Source organism: Lynx rufus, unplaced genomic scaffold, assembly GCF_022079265.1.
Source record: "Lynx rufus isolate CCGP_SWC_20201006 ecotype Redwood Valley unplaced genomic scaffold, mLynRuf1.p SCAF_25, whole genome shotgun sequence".
Lineage (NCBI taxonomy): Eukaryota > Metazoa > Chordata > Mammalia > Carnivora > Felidae > Lynx > Lynx rufus.
In genome coordinates, this window is record NW_025814840.1 from 12,931,319 (window position 1) to 12,948,851 (window position 17,533).

General features: G+C 40.2%; 1 protein-coding gene across 5 annotated transcripts in view; it reads left to right on the top strand.

The window, feature by feature from the left end:
- Window positions 1-17,533, top strand: part of LYST (lysosomal trafficking regulator) — a 177,439-nt gene that overhangs the window by 127,881 nt on the left and 32,025 nt on the right. For 4 of the 5 annotated variants that reach the window (XM_047088713.1, XM_047088711.1, XM_047088714.1 and 1 more), the window contains 5 exons: window positions 786-841; window positions 4,687-4,839; window positions 7,991-8,235; window positions 12,411-12,477; window positions 14,149-14,305. In XM_047088713.1, the coding sequence (XP_046944669.1) occupies window positions 786-841; window positions 4,687-4,839; window positions 7,991-8,235; window positions 12,411-12,477; window positions 14,149-14,305 (678 nt within the window). Of the gene's footprint in view, window positions 1-785; window positions 842-4,686; window positions 4,840-7,990; window positions 8,236-12,410; window positions 12,478-14,148; window positions 14,306-15,526; window positions 16,865-17,533 lie in introns of those variants that run through there. The other variant, XM_047088715.1, reaches the window with a different exon arrangement.

The window sequence follows — 17,533 nt, forward strand, 5'->3', positions numbered from 1 at the left end:
CATTTTTTTAACACTGAGTGCCAAACACCGTTATAAGCATTTTACATACATTCTAATTTAATTCCCACATTAACCCTGTGAAATAAAGTCCTCTTCCTCCACCCCTCTTTTAAAAAATTATTTTAGGGGTTTTTGTTTTGTTTTGTTTTGAGAGAGAGAACATACGTGTGTACGTGAGTGCGGGCAGGGAAGGTGCAGAGCAAGGGGGAGAGAAAGAATCCCAAGCAGGCCCCACACCGTCAGCACAGAACCTGACACGGGGCTTGATCTCCCCACCATGAGATCATGTCCTGAGCCGAAATCAAGAGTCAGATGCTTAACTGAGCCACCCAAGCACCCCACACCTCCCCCCCTTTTTTTTATTAAGTAAAGACACAAAGAAGTTAAACAACTTGCCCAAAATCTCATGGATACCATTAAAAAATATTTATTGAGGGGCGCCTGGGTGGCTCAGTCAGTTAAGCATCTGACTTCAGCTCAGATCATGATCTCCCAGTTCATGAGTTCGAGCCCTGCATCAGGCTCTGTGTGCTGACAGCTCAGAGCCTGGAGCCTGCTTCAGATTCTGTGTCTCCCTCTCTCTCTGCCCCTCCCATGCTCATGCTCTGTCTCTCTCTGTCTCTCAAAAATAAACATTAAAAAATATATATTTATTGAGTGACAGGAACTGTTTCTGGGTGTTGGGATTTTAATTCAGGCCAATTGACTCCAGAGGTCATATTTGTAATCAAAAATGATAATAGTGCACATATAGTTTTAAACTCATATCCCATTACTTTCTATAGGTAAATGTGGAATGTATTTTGTGGAAGATAATGCTTCTGATACAGTTGAAAGTTCGGTGAGTAGAGGCTTAAGTTTGCACCTATATAAACCTAGACAAATTCCCAAAATGTATAAATTCGTTATAACTGGCAAACAGGTAGAACTAGGAGAGTTCATGTATTGTCACTCTGGTGTGCAGATTGGTCTTAATTCCAAACTTTTTCTTTTAAAGATATTTTTAAAAAGACCATACCATCTCCTCTGACTTACAGTCTGACCTCATAGCAGTTAGTATTATGATTTAGATTCTAATGTGCTCCTGTTAAAACAGCGAGCAAAGGGGAAAAAGAGAGAGAGAGAGAGACAAACCAAGAAACAGACTCTTAACTATGGAGAACAAACTGATGGTACCAGAGGGGAGGTGGGTGGAGGGGGGGGATGGGGGAAATAGGGGATGGGGATTAAGGAGGGCACTTGAGATGGGCACAGGGGCTGTAGGAACAGTTGAATTAGTATATTGTACACCTGGAACTAATTATAACATTGTATGGCAATGAACTGGAATTAAAAGAAAAACTTTAAAAACTATTTTAAAAAATAAAATGAAAATGAAAACAATAAAGTGCTCCTATTATTTTAATTAATTTATTTAATTTATTCCTTCTATCACTGTTCTCAGTAGCAACAAAAAACTACTCCCTGCCACTCCCAGTTCACTATCAAATATATTTACCTTCACAAAGAAAGGAAAATGTTGTATAATTGAATAACTTAACTAATCCTGATAGTCACATGTCTTGGTATCATAATTTTTATTCTACTGGAAGTACTGATATAAATCAGAAAATTACAGAAATGACTCTTAGCTCACATATTTTGTGTATATATATATATATATATATATTCACATATTTTTATCCATCTGAATCAGTTTGTAGGCCATTAAAATATTGTTTAGAGATCCCCATAGTAAGAGAAATAGGCTTTTTGTTTCAGAAAATTTCTAAGACCAGGAATTCCTAAAGATATACTAAATAAGAATACATGTGGTTTAATAGTGAATACATATTTTATTTCAAAAAATAATGAGCTAAAACATAAAATTTTGCTGTAAAATAAATAATATGAAAAAAGTCATGAAAATATTTAATATAGCCCCCAAAATTGAGTAGGCATTCTTTAGTGTGATTTATGTAGCAATTGCCACAGCATTTATCCCAGCTAGTAAAAGTACGGTCACATTATTTTTCAAGATGTCTCTTTTTAGCAACCAGGGAACTTAATAGTTGATACACGAGCCAACACTTTTCTGGATCCAAAAGATGACATTTCCCCCTTTTAAAACTCTCCTAAAAATACTCTTGTTTTTTAATAGTTTGAAAGATCCTTCTTTCCTCTGCTTTTATAATATTTGTTTCTACTTTCTATGTGACATTTGCTGTCTTGCATTTTATTTTATTTTTTTAATGTATATTTTTAATGTGTATTCATTTTTGAGACAGAGAAAGAGCACAGGCAGGGGAGGGGCAGAGAGAGAGGGAGAACAGAATCCCAAGCAGGCTCCAGGCTCTGAGCTGTCTGCACAGAGCTCGACATGGGGCTCAAACTCAAGAACATTGAGATCATGACCTGAGCCAAAGTTGGACACTTAACTGACTGAGCCACCCAGGCGCCCCTGCTGTCTTGCCTTTTAAATGTTTGTGCAAGTATCTTGTGCCCCCTTTTCATCTTACACAGATGTATTTCATGCAGAGCACTTAGCAGAGCACCTTGCTCGTAGACGCTTAATTAACATCTGCTGAACTGAATGAATGAACGGATATGGAAGCACAATAAGAAGGAATTCAGTTTTATTTATGAGAATATTACATTTTCATTAAAGAGTTTAATTTCATTTGTAATTATCTACTACCCCTACTTCTAAAAGTCAGTTGGGATCTAGCACAATAGTATAGCACACATACAACAGAGCAATTCAAATTTTAAAAATTTCAAATAAGATTTTAGAAGGATGAAGAGCCTGGGATAAGGTAGTCATTGCAATTGCTTTCTAAATTTCGCTCTGAGCCCTGTTCCAACACAACAGAGAAAGTCAATGCAGTTTTCCAAAAGGGAAAATTGATGAAAACAAACCAACCTCGGATGCAGGTTAATTTGACGCGATAAATCCTAACTAGTTTTAAACTTTGGTAGGAGCTTTTACCATGATTTTTCTATTAAAAGCATTGAGTAACATAATTCACGTATTCAACTGCAATTTATAAAAGATTTAGACAAATTGTTTTAAAAGTTTTCTTCATTTTGTACTTTGAAAAGGGCCCAGTGATGGTAAAAAAAAAAAATATGGGACCTATGGAGGTGCCTAGGTGGCTCAGTTGGTTGGGTGGCCGACTTCAGCTCAGGTCATGATCTCACAGTTCGTGAGTTCCATTCCCACGTCGGCTCTGTGCTGACAGCTCAGAGCCTGGAGCCTGCTTCGGATTCTGTGTCTCCCTCTCTCTCTGCCCCTCCCCCACTCACATTCTGTCTCTCTCTCAAAAATAAATAAACATTAAAAAAAAAAAAAAAAGTATGAGACCTATGGCCCCTAACCCCTCATTCTAAAATGTAGAGATCTGTTGAGGGAGGCTAGGATCAATGCTGTCAGGGAGATCCAGCCTTCTGGTGGCCACTTATCTTTTCCTTCCTTCTGCTGACCACATAGGAGAGGAACATAGCTACTTGGTGCGTGCTGATCTGTGAGCTTAGTCAACGGGGCTGAATTTGCAGGAGAGTGCTTTGCCTTTCTAGGAAGGTTCAGAGGCATGGGGACTATGTGTCATCGCTGGGGAGCTCCCAGGCCATGCCCTTAGGCTCATTTTAACCCAGACCCATGTGAGGGAGGGCAGACCCACGTGTGAATCTTCAGGGAGAGGCTTGTTTTCTATTCTTCACCCAGTCCCCGGGCCAGAAGAGACAGGCTCCTGCTTATTCCTCTTTACTGATGGACACGTGTGTTTGTCTGTCATCAGGAAAATGTCCCTTAGTGGTTTGAATGAAGTACGTTCACTTCCATACTCTGATCCAGAGAACTCCAAGGCCTCATCTGCTTTCTTCAAGTGGATGTTAACCTAAGTCACTAAGTTTCTAAAGCTGGGGTGTGTGCATACCGTGCGTGTGCATGTGGACGCACAGCCAGCCTACCCCAGTATCCCTTCTACCTCACTGCTGTTTTTCAAATTTCTTGTTATTTTTGGCTCCTGGGGATTTCACTTTCCCTTACGTCCCGCAAGCTCAGCTTTAAAAGAAGTCTGTCTGAAAAGATTACATGTTGTGTGATTCTAACCACGTGACATTCTGCGAAGGGAAAGCTATGAGATGGTAAAAAGATCAGTGACTGCCAGGAGCCTGAGGGGGAGGGGCGGGTGAGTAGGTGGGGCACAAGGGAACTCTGTACGATCCTGTAAGGGTGGACGCATTTCAGTAAACATTAGTCAAAACCCATGGGACCATAACACCAAGACCGAACCCTAATGCAGACCGTGGACTTCGGTTAAGAATAACGTATTCAGTATTGGCTCTACAGTTATTACAAAGGCACCAGGCTAATCACACTAATGGGAGATGTTAATCACAGGGAGATTCTGAGTTTGGGCCAGCAATACATGGGGGCTCTCTACACTCTCTGCTCAGTTTTCTGCAAACCTAAAACTGCCCTACAAAATAAAGCCCACATGTCTTTAATTCCTTAACGTTTATCCAGTATTCTGAAGTGTTTCATGGTTGGGGAGGGAGGGGTCGGGGGTGGCTCAGGGAATCTTATCTGCCGTCTTGCCACAAAAGGAAGACATTTTCATTTTCAGATTTTTAAAAATCTGAAATTGCAGTGATCATTTAGATTTCATGTAAAGCAAACAGTTTCATTTCTTTCCTTTGTCTCAGAGCCTTCAGGGAGAGTTGGAACCAGCATCATTTTCCTGGACATATGAAGAAATTAAAGAAGTTCACAAACGTTGGTGGCAGTTGAGAGACAATGCTGTAGAAATCTTTTTAACAAATGGCAGGACACTCCTGTTAGCATTTGATAACACCAAGGTAAATTCAGCTTTATGAACAGATACATAGTTTTGAAATTATCATGGGACCGGTGTAACTGGACTCATACTGATTTTATGAAGGTTTAATCTATTTAAACTTTGATTCCCTGTTTCTAACAGCAAATAAAAATTGCCTTATTTCTTAGTCCCAATGACAGCGATCCCTTGGCTATATTAGAATTATTTTTGTCCTTCAAAACTGTATTAAATTCGGATTCTCCAAAGTGACTATCTGTAAAAAGTAAATGAATGCGTAATGACCTGAGAAGAGTAATTTAAACTTGAGAGTAGGTTCTGTTGTTTCCAAACCCTTTCTGAACCCCCACATCCTTTCAGCTGCAACTTAGAAAAGCTTTTGGAAAAAGTTGTGTGGACTCGTTGCTTCCAGTTCTCTTTCGAAATGCTCCAGTCAGATTTTCTTCTCACTACCTCACCTATCACTTCTCTGGTCGGGGTTACTAGTGACCTCCATGTCACTATACCCTACGGTCATATTTCTTAGTCCGCACTTTACTTGATCTATCAGCAGCATTTTTTAAAATTTTATTTCAAGATTTATTTTTGAGAGAGAGAGAAAGAGAGCGCGCATGCGCGCGCACAAATGGGGGGAAGGGCAGAGAGAAGGAGACCCAGAATCCAAGGCAGGCTCCTGGCTCCCAGCTGTCAGCACAGAGCTTGACCAAGCATTTCACACCGATGATTGTTTTCTCTCTCTTAAAAAAAATAACCCTCCCCACTAGGTTTCTGGGCCATGACTTTCCCTCAGCTCTTCTTCTGGCTCAAGGCCATTCCTTCTCAGTCTTCTTTGCTGATGCTTCTCCGAGGGTCTCAGGGCTCGTGCCGCAGACCTCTTCCCATCCGCTCTTGTGACTTTAAATCCTACCTGTATTGTAACAACTTTCAAATTTGTATCACTACCCAAACGTCTCCCAGGAATGCTCTGTACTTGGTATCTCCGTCTAGAGGTCAAACTGGCATCTCAAATTTAACATATACAGTCTACGGCCATACCACCCTGAACACACCCAAATTAAACGTATACAAAACCGAACTTCTAACCTCCGTGCCCCAAAATCTGTCTGCAGTTTTCCTCATTTCAATAGATGACAACTCTAATCTTTCTGATTGCCTAGGCCCAAACTTTTTGGATTATCCTAGACTCCTCTCGTTCTTTCATGCCCCGTACCTACTCTATCAGTCCTGCTGACTCTTCCCTCAAAATCCATCCAGAATCTGACCACTTAACACAGCTGCCTACCATCCTGGTCTAAGCCACCATCATCTTTTGCCTAAATCATTACCGTGGCCTCTAACTGTCCTCCCTGCTTCCACACTCCCCCTTCTTTCAAGCTATTCTCAGCACAATGGCTAAGGTATGGGGGCTCATGCCATCCTCCTGTCAAAACCCTCCGATCACTTCCTGTGCCACTTGGTTAATGCCAAGGTCCTTGTAATAGCTGAATGAGGCGCTGAGTAATCTGGTATCTTGTTATCTAACTCACCTTTTCTATTATTCTGTCCACAATTACTTTATTTTCCTTGACCAGGCACACTGATGCCTCAGGGCCTTTGCACTTACTGGTCCCTGGAATGTTTTTCCTTTTTGAAATCCACATGATTCATTTGCTTGCTTTTTCAGGCTCCATGATCAAATGTCTCCCTATCAAAGAGACCTTCTCTGACTGCTCTGTTAATAAAATAGCAACCCCTCTGTCACTCTTACCCCCAAGTCTCCTTTTCTTTGCTCTTTCTCTGTTGGACTTAATAACATCCAACATTGTCTCCAAAAAAATACAAGTGCTTTGTTAAGTGTTGTGACTGCAGCAGCTTGAACACAGTGCTATGTAGGTGCTTGATAAATATTTGCCGTATGAATGAATGCTTCCCTTTTCTTGCAGAGTTTGGTTTGCAATCTGTCCTAAATTCCCTTCTGTCAACCTTAGCTTTAGAAGTTGGCAGCCTTCGGATTTAAACCACAGGTTTTGGGGTTTTGTTTGTCTTCCCTTGAGCCTATTCTTTTTTTCTTTTTTTTTAATTGTGATAAAAAAATATGTAAAATAAAATGACCATGTTAACCATTTGAAGTGTTCAGTACATTCACATTGTTGTGAAAGAGATTTGAGGTGTAGATTCTTGAACATGCTGCAGTCTTGCCTGTCCCAGACCGTAGCTACATTTTCTCGTTCTCCTCGTTAACTTTCGGTCCTGTCTCTGGTTAGCCACATCTGTGGCTCTCATTCCTATGGCTGAAGCATATACACATTTAAGATGGATATTTCAAATTTGTTTTTAGTAAAGGCCTGGATTGTCTATTTTTTTTCCATTTATTACCAATCATCATTTAATTGCCTTGGAAAAAAATCAGATTACCTTTTTCTGTGACAAGTTTTGTGAATTTCTAAAAAAAAGAAAAAAGTTTATATATTAGTTTTCAATCAGTAGTGAAAATCAAATATCTTGTTTCACATAGGATGTTTTATTTCGTTCTCATGAAATAAATATTATCATTCCCATATTATAGATGTGGTAACTGTAGCACAAAAGTTTTAGGCTAGGAATCGGGCCACGTCTGTCTAATTAAGAAGACCATGCTCTTTGGGGCACCTGGGTGGCTCAGTCGGTTAAGCGTCTGACTTCAGCCCAGGTCATGATCTCATAGTTTGTGGGTTTGCCCTGCATCAGGCTCTGTGCTCTGAGCCGGCTCAGAACCCAGAGCCTGCTTTGGATTCTGTGTCTCCCTCTCTCTGACCCTCTCTCTCCGCCCCCCTTTCAAAAATAAATAAACATTAAAAAAAGAAAAAGAAGACGGTGCCCTTTCTATGATATCATGTTGCATTTATTTAGATGAAGGTTCTTCTTCATCGTTTATTGATTTTTTTTTTTTTTTAGGATCTGTGTATGAGTCATTTTTCTATACAGACTTTTTCTTACCTTCTTACTAACTAATTTCTTCGGCAGCAAAACGTAACGGTTAAGAGCCCAGCCTTTGGGGGAAGATCCAGAGATGAATCTCAGTTCCCCGGCAGTTGATGTTAATTGGGCAACGAGTACTTTCTTTGTGGGTTTGGGATTAGTAACATGCATAATCTTTGGAGAAAAGGTTCAGTAGCCTAAAACAAAACCTGGCTTGTTTTCCCCTTCCTTTGCAGGTTCGTGATGACGTGTACCACAGTATACTAACAAATAACCTCCCTAATCTCCTGGAATATGGCAACATCAACGCTCTGACAAATTTATGGTATACTGGACAAATTACGAATTTTGAATATTTGACTCACTTAAACAAACATGCCGGCCGATCCTTCAACGATCTCATGCAGTATCCAGTGTTCCCGTTTATACTTGCTGACTACGTTAGTGAGACCCTTGACCTCAGTGATCCCTCAGTCTACAGGTAACTAAACACATCATCACCTTTACCTTTGTTTATATGCTATCTTTGTTTCATTGAAGTCCTACTGGAATTTTCAACCATGCACCAATATAGAATGAATATACAATGAGCTCCATCTGTGCATCACAACTCGACAGTTACGAAGATTTTTGCCAAACTTGTATCATCTTTTTTTTCCCTTTTTAAGACAAATCACAGACATCTTGTCATGTTACTCCTGTGTTCTTCAGTACACATCTCCTTAAAAAAAAAGAGAATGTTTTGTTACTTGCTACATTACAGTGCCATTACCATATCTAAGAAAATTTACAATCATTTCATGACGTCATCCAATACTCAGTCCATTTTCCTGTGTCCCCCAGTATATTAAACATGTCTTTTTATAGTTGATTTGTTTATATCAGGCTCAAAAACACCTTTCGTTGCTCTGTCTCTAAAGACATATGTCTAGAATAAGCCTTTGTTTTTTTGTATGTGTTTTTCTCTTTTTTCCTAACATTGATTTGTTGAAAAAACCAAAACAAAACAGGTCTTTTATCTTGTAGGATATTCCCCCCCTTTCCCGCGTTAGTATTTAGCTTCTTCCTTTAGCCTCTGTATTTCCTAGAGACTGGAAGTTAGCTCTAAAGGCTTGCTTAGATTAAGGTTGAACTTCTTTTGGCAAGAATCCTTTATAGGTGATCGTGTGAACTTCACATTGCCCTGTATCAGGAGACGTATGATATCCCACTGGAGTGATGCTCAGATTGATCCAGAGGTTCAGGCTTCCACTGAACTTGTTTCTGTCATTGCTGATTATTTCTGGAGTCATTTATTTCACTAGGAGTTACAAAATGGTGATTTCCTATTCTCTCATTTCCTCCACATTTTTTAAAAGAAGACATATAAGATGAATGTGGGATATTTGCTGTGTCAGAAAGCAAGGAAACTAATGCAGTCTTGTCAGAAGGATTTGGGGGCCATATTTGCATACCCAAGTTCATTGCAACATAATTCACCACAGCCATGTAGGGGAGGCAACCCAAGTGTCTGTGGATGGATGGATGGATGGATGGATGGATGGCTGGCTGGGGGAAATGCGGTATACACATGCAGTGGAATGCTGTTTTGCCTTAAGAAGGAGAGAGTGTCACCTGCTACAACATGGATAAGCCTTGGGGACATTGTGCTAAGTGACAAATACTGTGTGATTCCACTTATGTGAGTTGTCTAAGGTCGACAGACTGAGAAGCAGATAGTGGAATGGTGGTTGCTGGCGTCAGGGATGAACAGGGGTTGGGGAGGGGGGGAGTTGCTCAGTGGGTATAGAGGTTTGCAAGATGAAAAAGTTTTAGACATCTGTTAAACAACAATGTAAATATGATCAACACTATTGAGCTGTATGCTTGGGGAATGTTAGGATTGTAAATTTTGCATTGCGTGTTTTTTGCCACAATCAAAAGAAGTAAAGGAATCAGGAGCCAACCATAAGTGGATCTCACTGCCAAAGATAGCACAATCTGAGCATCAGAAAGAATAATGACTGCAATCGATTAAAACACATTTACATAAAAAGAACACTTAAGTTCATAATGATACTTTTTTAAAGGGCCACCCCCCTCCCCCCCCCCCCCCGACAAGTGTGCTGGTCACCGTTGGACCTAGTTATGGGCACCAATTCCTTACTTTTGAAATTTGTCAAACGAAACAAAAGAATTAAGGAGCACCTGGCTGGCTTAGTCAGAGGAGCATGTGACTCTTGATCTCGGGGTCGTGAGTTCGAGCCTCACGTTGCAGGTAGAGATTACTAAGGAAATAAACTTCAAAAAAAATTTTCAAATAAGTAAAGCAAAAGAATTAAGCATTTATCCTGCCTTTCCTGAATGGTCTACATTTTAGAGTAACCAAATAGTCTTTGTTGATAAGGAAATATTCTGGTGATTTAGTTTAAAAAAAAAAAATTCTTGTATGTAATTTAAAGAGAAATTGACTCCAAATTATACTTGGTATATTAGAGTATTTTAATCATAACTATTGAAAAGTAGGCCTACTTCAGATAGTTTTCCAGAAATAAGATTCAGTTTTATATCTTTGTCAGTTTAAGCAACTGCGAGTGGCCTGTTACTTATCTTCCAGACATTTTTGTACATTCCTGACGGACATGTAGACATTTTATACACTGCTGGTATAAATAGATTCAATCTTTCTGGAAGGCAATTTGAGTGTGTAGCCAAAGAACTCTTCAAGTGTGCATACTCTGTTTTATCAATTTAACTTCTGGGGCTTTTTTCTTAGGAATACTTAAGAACGTGTACTTTACCAGAAAGGTTCCCACTGGGAGTAAGTTTCACGAGGGCAAGAACTCTGTGCAGTTTGTTGCTGGTGATGCCTGGCCCTGCATGCATTTATCCATGTGGATAGTCCTTACATCATTTTTTTTAAGTAGCCAGAATTTAGAAACAACTTAAATGCCCCACACTAGGTTTGAGTAAACTGTTTCATGTTGCTGCCATTAAAAATGGTATTTTAGAAATATATGATACAGGTGGGGAAAAGTGTTATTTTTATTCTAAATATGAGTATACATGTGCAGATAGCCCAGAAAACTCCTGGAAAAGTATATACCAAAATGTTTTACCCGTGAGTAATAGTTTTATAGCCGATTTTGGGGTTACTCTGCTCATCAGGAATTTCTCATTTTTCAACCACAACAGTAAGTGTTACATGTGTTCAAAAAAACCTATTTACACTACTTAGAAAAAAACTGCATGCCTGGATCTTAAATATGATTTCTCCTATTTTGCGATGTGAATCTGCATCAATTCTATAAAACTATTTTATTTTTTAACAATTTTTTTTAGGATGAGAAAGTTCTCAAAAATAAAGTTAGTGTTTAGTATCACAAATTTCCATATCCCTGGGAAATCATTACCCCCCCCCAATAGATATATTAAGCTAAACAGACCCGGTTTGACTTGCTGAAACTTGGGCACATCCTGATGTTGATCTCGTTAGGGAGCCAGATGTTGCAACTCCAGGTGGCTGCACCCGCTGCCAGACCAGATGGCTCCTTGGCCAGCGAGGCCGCTCTTCGTTGGATGTTTTCCTCTTGCTCTTTCAAATGCCGCCCAGGGATGCTGCTTGACTGTGTGGCTTGTTAGAGTGAGGATTCATCGTAGAGTTCTCTCGCCTCCCTGATGCTGCGTGAACACCAGCACAGACACACCTACACGCGTGCAGACATGCTCTACGCTGTGAAACTTCGTGTCGGTCCCTAGCTATGAATTAGATAGCAAAACACTTACTTCACTACTCACACTCCAAATCTCCACTCGGTCATTTTACACATGTGTCATTTTGGGGTGCCTGACCAGCTCAGTAGAGCATGTGACTCTTAATCTTGGGGTCATGAGTTCAAGCCCCACATTGGGCATGGAGCCTACTTAAAATAAAATTTAAAAAATTTTTTTAAGTGTCATTTCTTCAATTTTCAGTAACTAGTCTAATAATCATAAAACATCTCCTCATGATCATATTTCCCATCCAAACTGCCCTTTTGTCTTCACTGCCTAATAGGTGTAGGTCTGGAAAACGGGCACAGGAACTTCAGGGCTTGGCAGGAATCCGCTGCTCTGGGCAGCATCAGCTGTGATTCGGAAGGAAGTAGAGGAACTGGGGAGAGGAGGAGGGACAGCCCTTCTTGTCTAGATTATTCATAAGTCAAGAATTCCTGGGGCGCCTGGGTGGCTCAGTCGGTTGAGCGTCCAACTTCGGCTCAGCTCATGATCTCACAGCTCCTGAGTTCGAGCCCCATGTCGGGCTCTGTGCTGACAGCTCAGAGCCTGGAGCCTGCTTCGGATTCTGTGTCTCCCTCTCTCTCTGCCCCTAACCCACTTGCATTCTGTCTCTGTCTCTCTCTCAAAAATAAATAAACATTAAAAGAAAAATTTAAGAATTCCTAATATTGGTATGGATCTGTTTAGAAAAATTCTACCTCTTAAATCATGATTAAATCAACTGACTAAATCATGATTTTCAAAGATGGCTGTTAGTTGCAAAGCAACATGTGTGAGCACTAAATTAAGAGCCCAGTATTTGCTGGTCACTGATTTACTTACGGGATATGGATGTGTAGGCAGCTCAATCTTGCCAGTATCAAAACATTTCATGTTTTTCTATCGTCTCTTCATTTGTAGAAATCTCTCTAAGCCTATAGCTGTGCAATATAAAGAAAAAGAAGATCGTTATGTGGACACCTACAAGGTAGGTTTAGTTTTTCCTCCTATTTTGGTAAATGAAAACTCAAGTTTTGTTCTGTAGACTGGTGTTTTACCTAATTTTAAATTTATAGTATTGATTTTTCTGTTTTCCCCTTCTTAAAGTGCTTTGATCGGCAGACAACTGGAAATCATTATATGATTTTAAACGTTAAATACATTCCTTTTAAAAGAAAATCAGAGAGGGGCGCCCGGGTGGCTCAGTAGGTTAAGCGTCCGACTTCAGCTCAGGTCATGATCTCACAGTTCGTGGGTTCAAGCCCCGCATCGGGCTCTGTGCTGACAGCCTGGAGCCTGCTTCAGGTTCTGTGTCTCCCTTGCTCTCTGCCCCTCCCCCACTCACGCACGTGTGCTCGCTCTCTCTCAAAAATAAACATTTTAAAAAAATTTTAATCACAGAGATTTTCAGGTGCCTGCTATTTGTATTCCCTAGTTTTATTTATATAATAATATCAGTCTATTTATAATTTACCATAATTCCTTATTATTCACATTCAGCAAATCATGCATTGGTTTATTAGCAGAAATTTACCAGACTTTAAAGGTTTAAAAGTATAAATTATCAGGGCACCTGGGTAGCTCAGTCAGCTAAATGTCTGACTCTTGATTGCAGCTCAGGTCCTGATCTCACTGTTGATGGGATCGAGCCCTGCATCAGGCTCTGTGCTGGCAGCATGGAGCCCACTTGGGATTCTCTCTCTCCCTCTCTGCCCCTCCCCTGCTCGTGCTCTTTCTCAAAATAAATGTAAAAATTTTTCAAAGAGTATAAATTATCTAGTTCTGTAAAATTAACATTAATGGAATTCTGCTGGAAACCCTTTTAAAAACCTATTAGCCAACAGGCTGCTATCTTAAGCAGCATCTAGGTAGGAGCAGCTGGACCAGTTTTCTAATATTCACATTGCTTTATGTCACATTTCCAGAAAGATCTCTCCAGGCATCTTATAACTGCCACTCCTTGATTCTCCAGCAGTTGAAAAGGGGGCGGTGCTATGGAATCCAGGAGAAGTGACTCCAAATTTCACTATCGCCTGACTTGTTATCAGAGCCAGACAGAAGCTATGGGAGATGAGAATAGTGACAGATATTAAATATTTGGTTGAGCTTCCTACTTCATGATGGGAAGATAGGAGTAGTGAAAAATCACTGTATTCTTTATTATCTCAGTGTAACTACATTGCAGGACAGCCATAAAATGTTAAACATCAGTGCCTAAGAATTTCAATAATGTGATACAGCTTTTCCATTGCCGTTGCTTTTCCACTGCTGGAGAATTTCTCTAAAGAACATAGCATTATGGCTTGAAATTCATCCATTAAAATGCAGAGTTTCTAGTGACAGTAGTTGGTCTCATTTATTGACAGCTCGGTCAACTGAGACATTAGAAGCCATTAGTTGGGAGGCAGGGTGCAGAACAGGTGAGTTTCCTGTGACAGAATGAGAGTGAAGGTGCAGACTGAGATCTGCTTCTCGAGTGGCCAGGCCTCTCAGCAGGGCACCAAGGGGGACACGGTCCGAACACAGGTGGGAGGGCAGCCATGGAGAATGGTGTCAAAGGGGTGCTAGCGGAGGATGGAAAAGAAAACCAGTGAGGCTTTTACGGCGTTTCCTGGAGCGCTTTGCCACCAACACTCTCTTGGTTCCCTGTTTTCTTCAGTACCTGGAGGAGGAGTACCGCAAAGGAGCCAGGGAGGACGACCCCATGCCTCCCGTGCAGCCCTACCACTACGGCTCCCACTACTCCAATAGTGGCACGGTGCTCCACTTCCTGGTCAGGATGCCTCCGTTCACAAAAATGTTTTTAGCCTACCAAGGTAAGGATTTTTGTAATGCATTTTTTTACTTTACATTCAAGGTAGTTAACATACAGTGTGGTATTGGTTTCAGGAGTAGAATTTAGTGATTCATCACTTACATGTAGCACTTGGCGCTCATCCCAACAAGTGCCCTCCTTAGTGCCCATCACCCATCTAGCCCATCCCCCACCCACCCTCCCCATCCTCTCTGTTTCTGTCTTATTTTTAAGGTAAGGATCATCTTATAACTACCTAAAATATCTTGTTGGGTCATTAGGAAAAAAAAAAAAAACCTGACATACTTGCTGAGAATGTATTGAGACTAATAAAACCTCAGGAAAAAGAATTCTATTTATTCCTTCAGTAAAATTCTCTTCCAAAAATTTGTAGTAGGCCAAATTCTCTTGCTAATGTGTCAAATTTTAGCTGCAAATTAGACATGTCCAAGCTTATAAAAATGCCATTCATTTTCTAAAAATTAGGATATGATTCATATGCCATAAAATCTACCCTGTCCAAGGGTATGAAATTCACTTTTTAAAGATGTTCAATTTAATAGTTATTTCAGGTCACATAAGTTATCACATTGGGGGAATATGTTACTGTAATTTCTTGCAAGTAACCAGTTAAGAGGAGAACCACACCGCCACCTTCACCTTAGTAACTTTCTAGTTAATAATCTACCTCAGTGTTTTAAGTGGAAGCCTGCAGGCCGGAAGATCACTTAGAGACGCATTTACTGACTTGTGTGCAAATAGGGACATACTCTCCTCTCGGTTTCTAATGAGAACTATGGTATGAGCTCTGTAGTTCCTCATGGCACCCACAATCCTTTGTGGAATCGTCATCCGCTCACTTACTCAACCCTTCTTGAACTTCTTTAGATATTTTTATTCATATGCAACCTCTTGGAGGAATGCATTTTTGTATTGTCTCTACCTGGCCTATAGAAGGGGCTTTCCTATATTTCTCCCTGTGTAAGGACACAGAACAAATGTTCCACATGACAGCTGTTCAAATATTTGAAGATTATTACCCCATCCCCTCTCTCCCTTTCAGTCCTGTTTATCCCGAGGCTAATTACCCTTAGTTAATTTGACATCAGGCTGAGAGCCTCCTGTATGCAGGGTCTTATCCCAGCTGCTGCAAGGAATACAAAAAATAAATAAGACTTGCTTACTTTCTGTACTTACAGGAGAGTTTTAAAAACTAATGTGTAAACCATCTTTTTTGCTCTAGTTTCCAAACCTGTTACTACTCTGATAATCCTTCTGGACATGTTCTGATTTGTGAATCCCATTATTAAAACGCGGCAGTCAGAACAAAAAAGAATGTTTCTGATGTAGTTTGGGACCACTGAGGTGTGTAATAGAACTATTACTTCCCTCCATTTTTTTTTCATGTAGCCCAAGAATCTATTAATGTAAACACCCAATCAACTAAAACTTCTTGATTCTTAAAGATACACTGCTATTATGCTAAGTTTTCTTCATTGTATTTAAGGATGATTGGAAAAAGGACAGGCTACTGCAGTCCCAGTAAATTTCATCTCTTTAGCTTCAAACGATTTATGTTGGCATTTGAATTTATTTCTAGACTCTTGGTTTAGTCCAGGGTTTTTCACCGTGGTACTGTAGTCATTCTGAGCTGCATAATTCTTTGTTGTGAGGGCTGCCCTGTGTTACAGGATACTTTGTACCGTTCCTGGCCTCTACACCCTTGATGCCAGTGGCACTCTCCCAGCCAGTTGTGAGAACGAAAGATGTCTCTAGACATTGCTAAAAGTCCCCTGGGGACAGAAGTGCTAGGTTAAGAACCACTAGGTTAGTACATGCACATGCTAGATTATAGGGATTTGTAGTGTTGCTTTAAGTTAAGAAACCGCAGAGAAAGTGAACATCTGAACCGAACCCTCAGTGTGCTCCTCTTGTCCCACGGTTCCGTCTAGATGCTGTGTCTCGTCTGGATCCTGTGACTGCACCGCAGCCTTACGGGATTGCCTTTAGTTTTTCTAGACTCCATTTAGATTGCGTCTTTTTTCTCCTAAGCCAACTGACAACAGAATAGATGAGAAAGTAATAAAAGTAGAAGGAAATGTTGCAGGGCAGGGCAGCTCAGACTCGGGGAAGAAATTCCACATATCTTCTTAAAATTGTGCCTGCTTGATGCTGAGATCGGTCTGTGACCTTCTCTCCATGAAAAGATCTGTTCAGAATTTCAGCAACTTCAAGGACATTTTAGATGGTACAACATGGTTCCTAAGAAGCACTACACAGCCGGTGTTTTCAGGGGCTGGCCTTTGGCTGTCATTTAATGTTCTAGGCCTGCCCTGTAGCTACAAAGTCTGACAACTGTTGACAGAAAAGAGGCAAAATCAAACTCAGTTCTTGACTGTTAGTAGTCTGCACCAGGAAAGCTTAACAAAGGAGTGACTGTGCTTAGGTTCATTTGGATTTATAGGAAACTGTACTTCATTCTTTAGCTTAGAACTGGAACATTACTAAAAAGCGATGCCACCCTCCAAAAAAAAAGAAAAAAAGTAATACAGTAGTCCAGGGGCACCCGGGTGGCTCGGTCGGTTGAGTGTCCGACTTCAGCTCATGTCATGATCTCACAGTAGTTGGGTTCGAGCCCCATGTCAGGTTCTGTGCTGACAGCTCAGGAGCCTGGAGCCTGCCTCAGATTCTGTGTCTCCCTCTCTCTGCCTCTCCCCTACTCCCATTCTGTCTCTCTCTCTCTGTCTCAAAAATAATTAAACATTAAAAAAATAATAATAAACAAATTTTTAAAAATTAAAAAAAAAGTCCTCATGATTAAAGATAGAGGAATAATTTTGTTTTCTGATGGGGAAAAAACTATCTTACCTACTTGAAATTTAATTTTCCTTGTTTATTCATTCATTCAATAATTAAATCATTTTCAGGCACCTATATGCGCTAGTTGTGGGTGATACCCCAGGCCCCTGCTGTTATGGGACTTTAATTCTGCTTGGGTAGACAGATAATAATCAGTTAAACAAATAAGTGATATAAATTCATCCAGTTATATGTACTAAGAAAACATAATACAGATTTAAAATAATATGGTCTCATGTATAGAAATAGTTCCTTTCAAGAACATGAATAACCTCTTTTAAACTGTGGAAAAACAAAACAACCATCACTTTCATCTTTTTGAAGTAGCAGAAGTAAATTAATTGTAACAAGCTTCAAATGGAAAAAGGTCTTTGTGTCTTGACTGCATTAC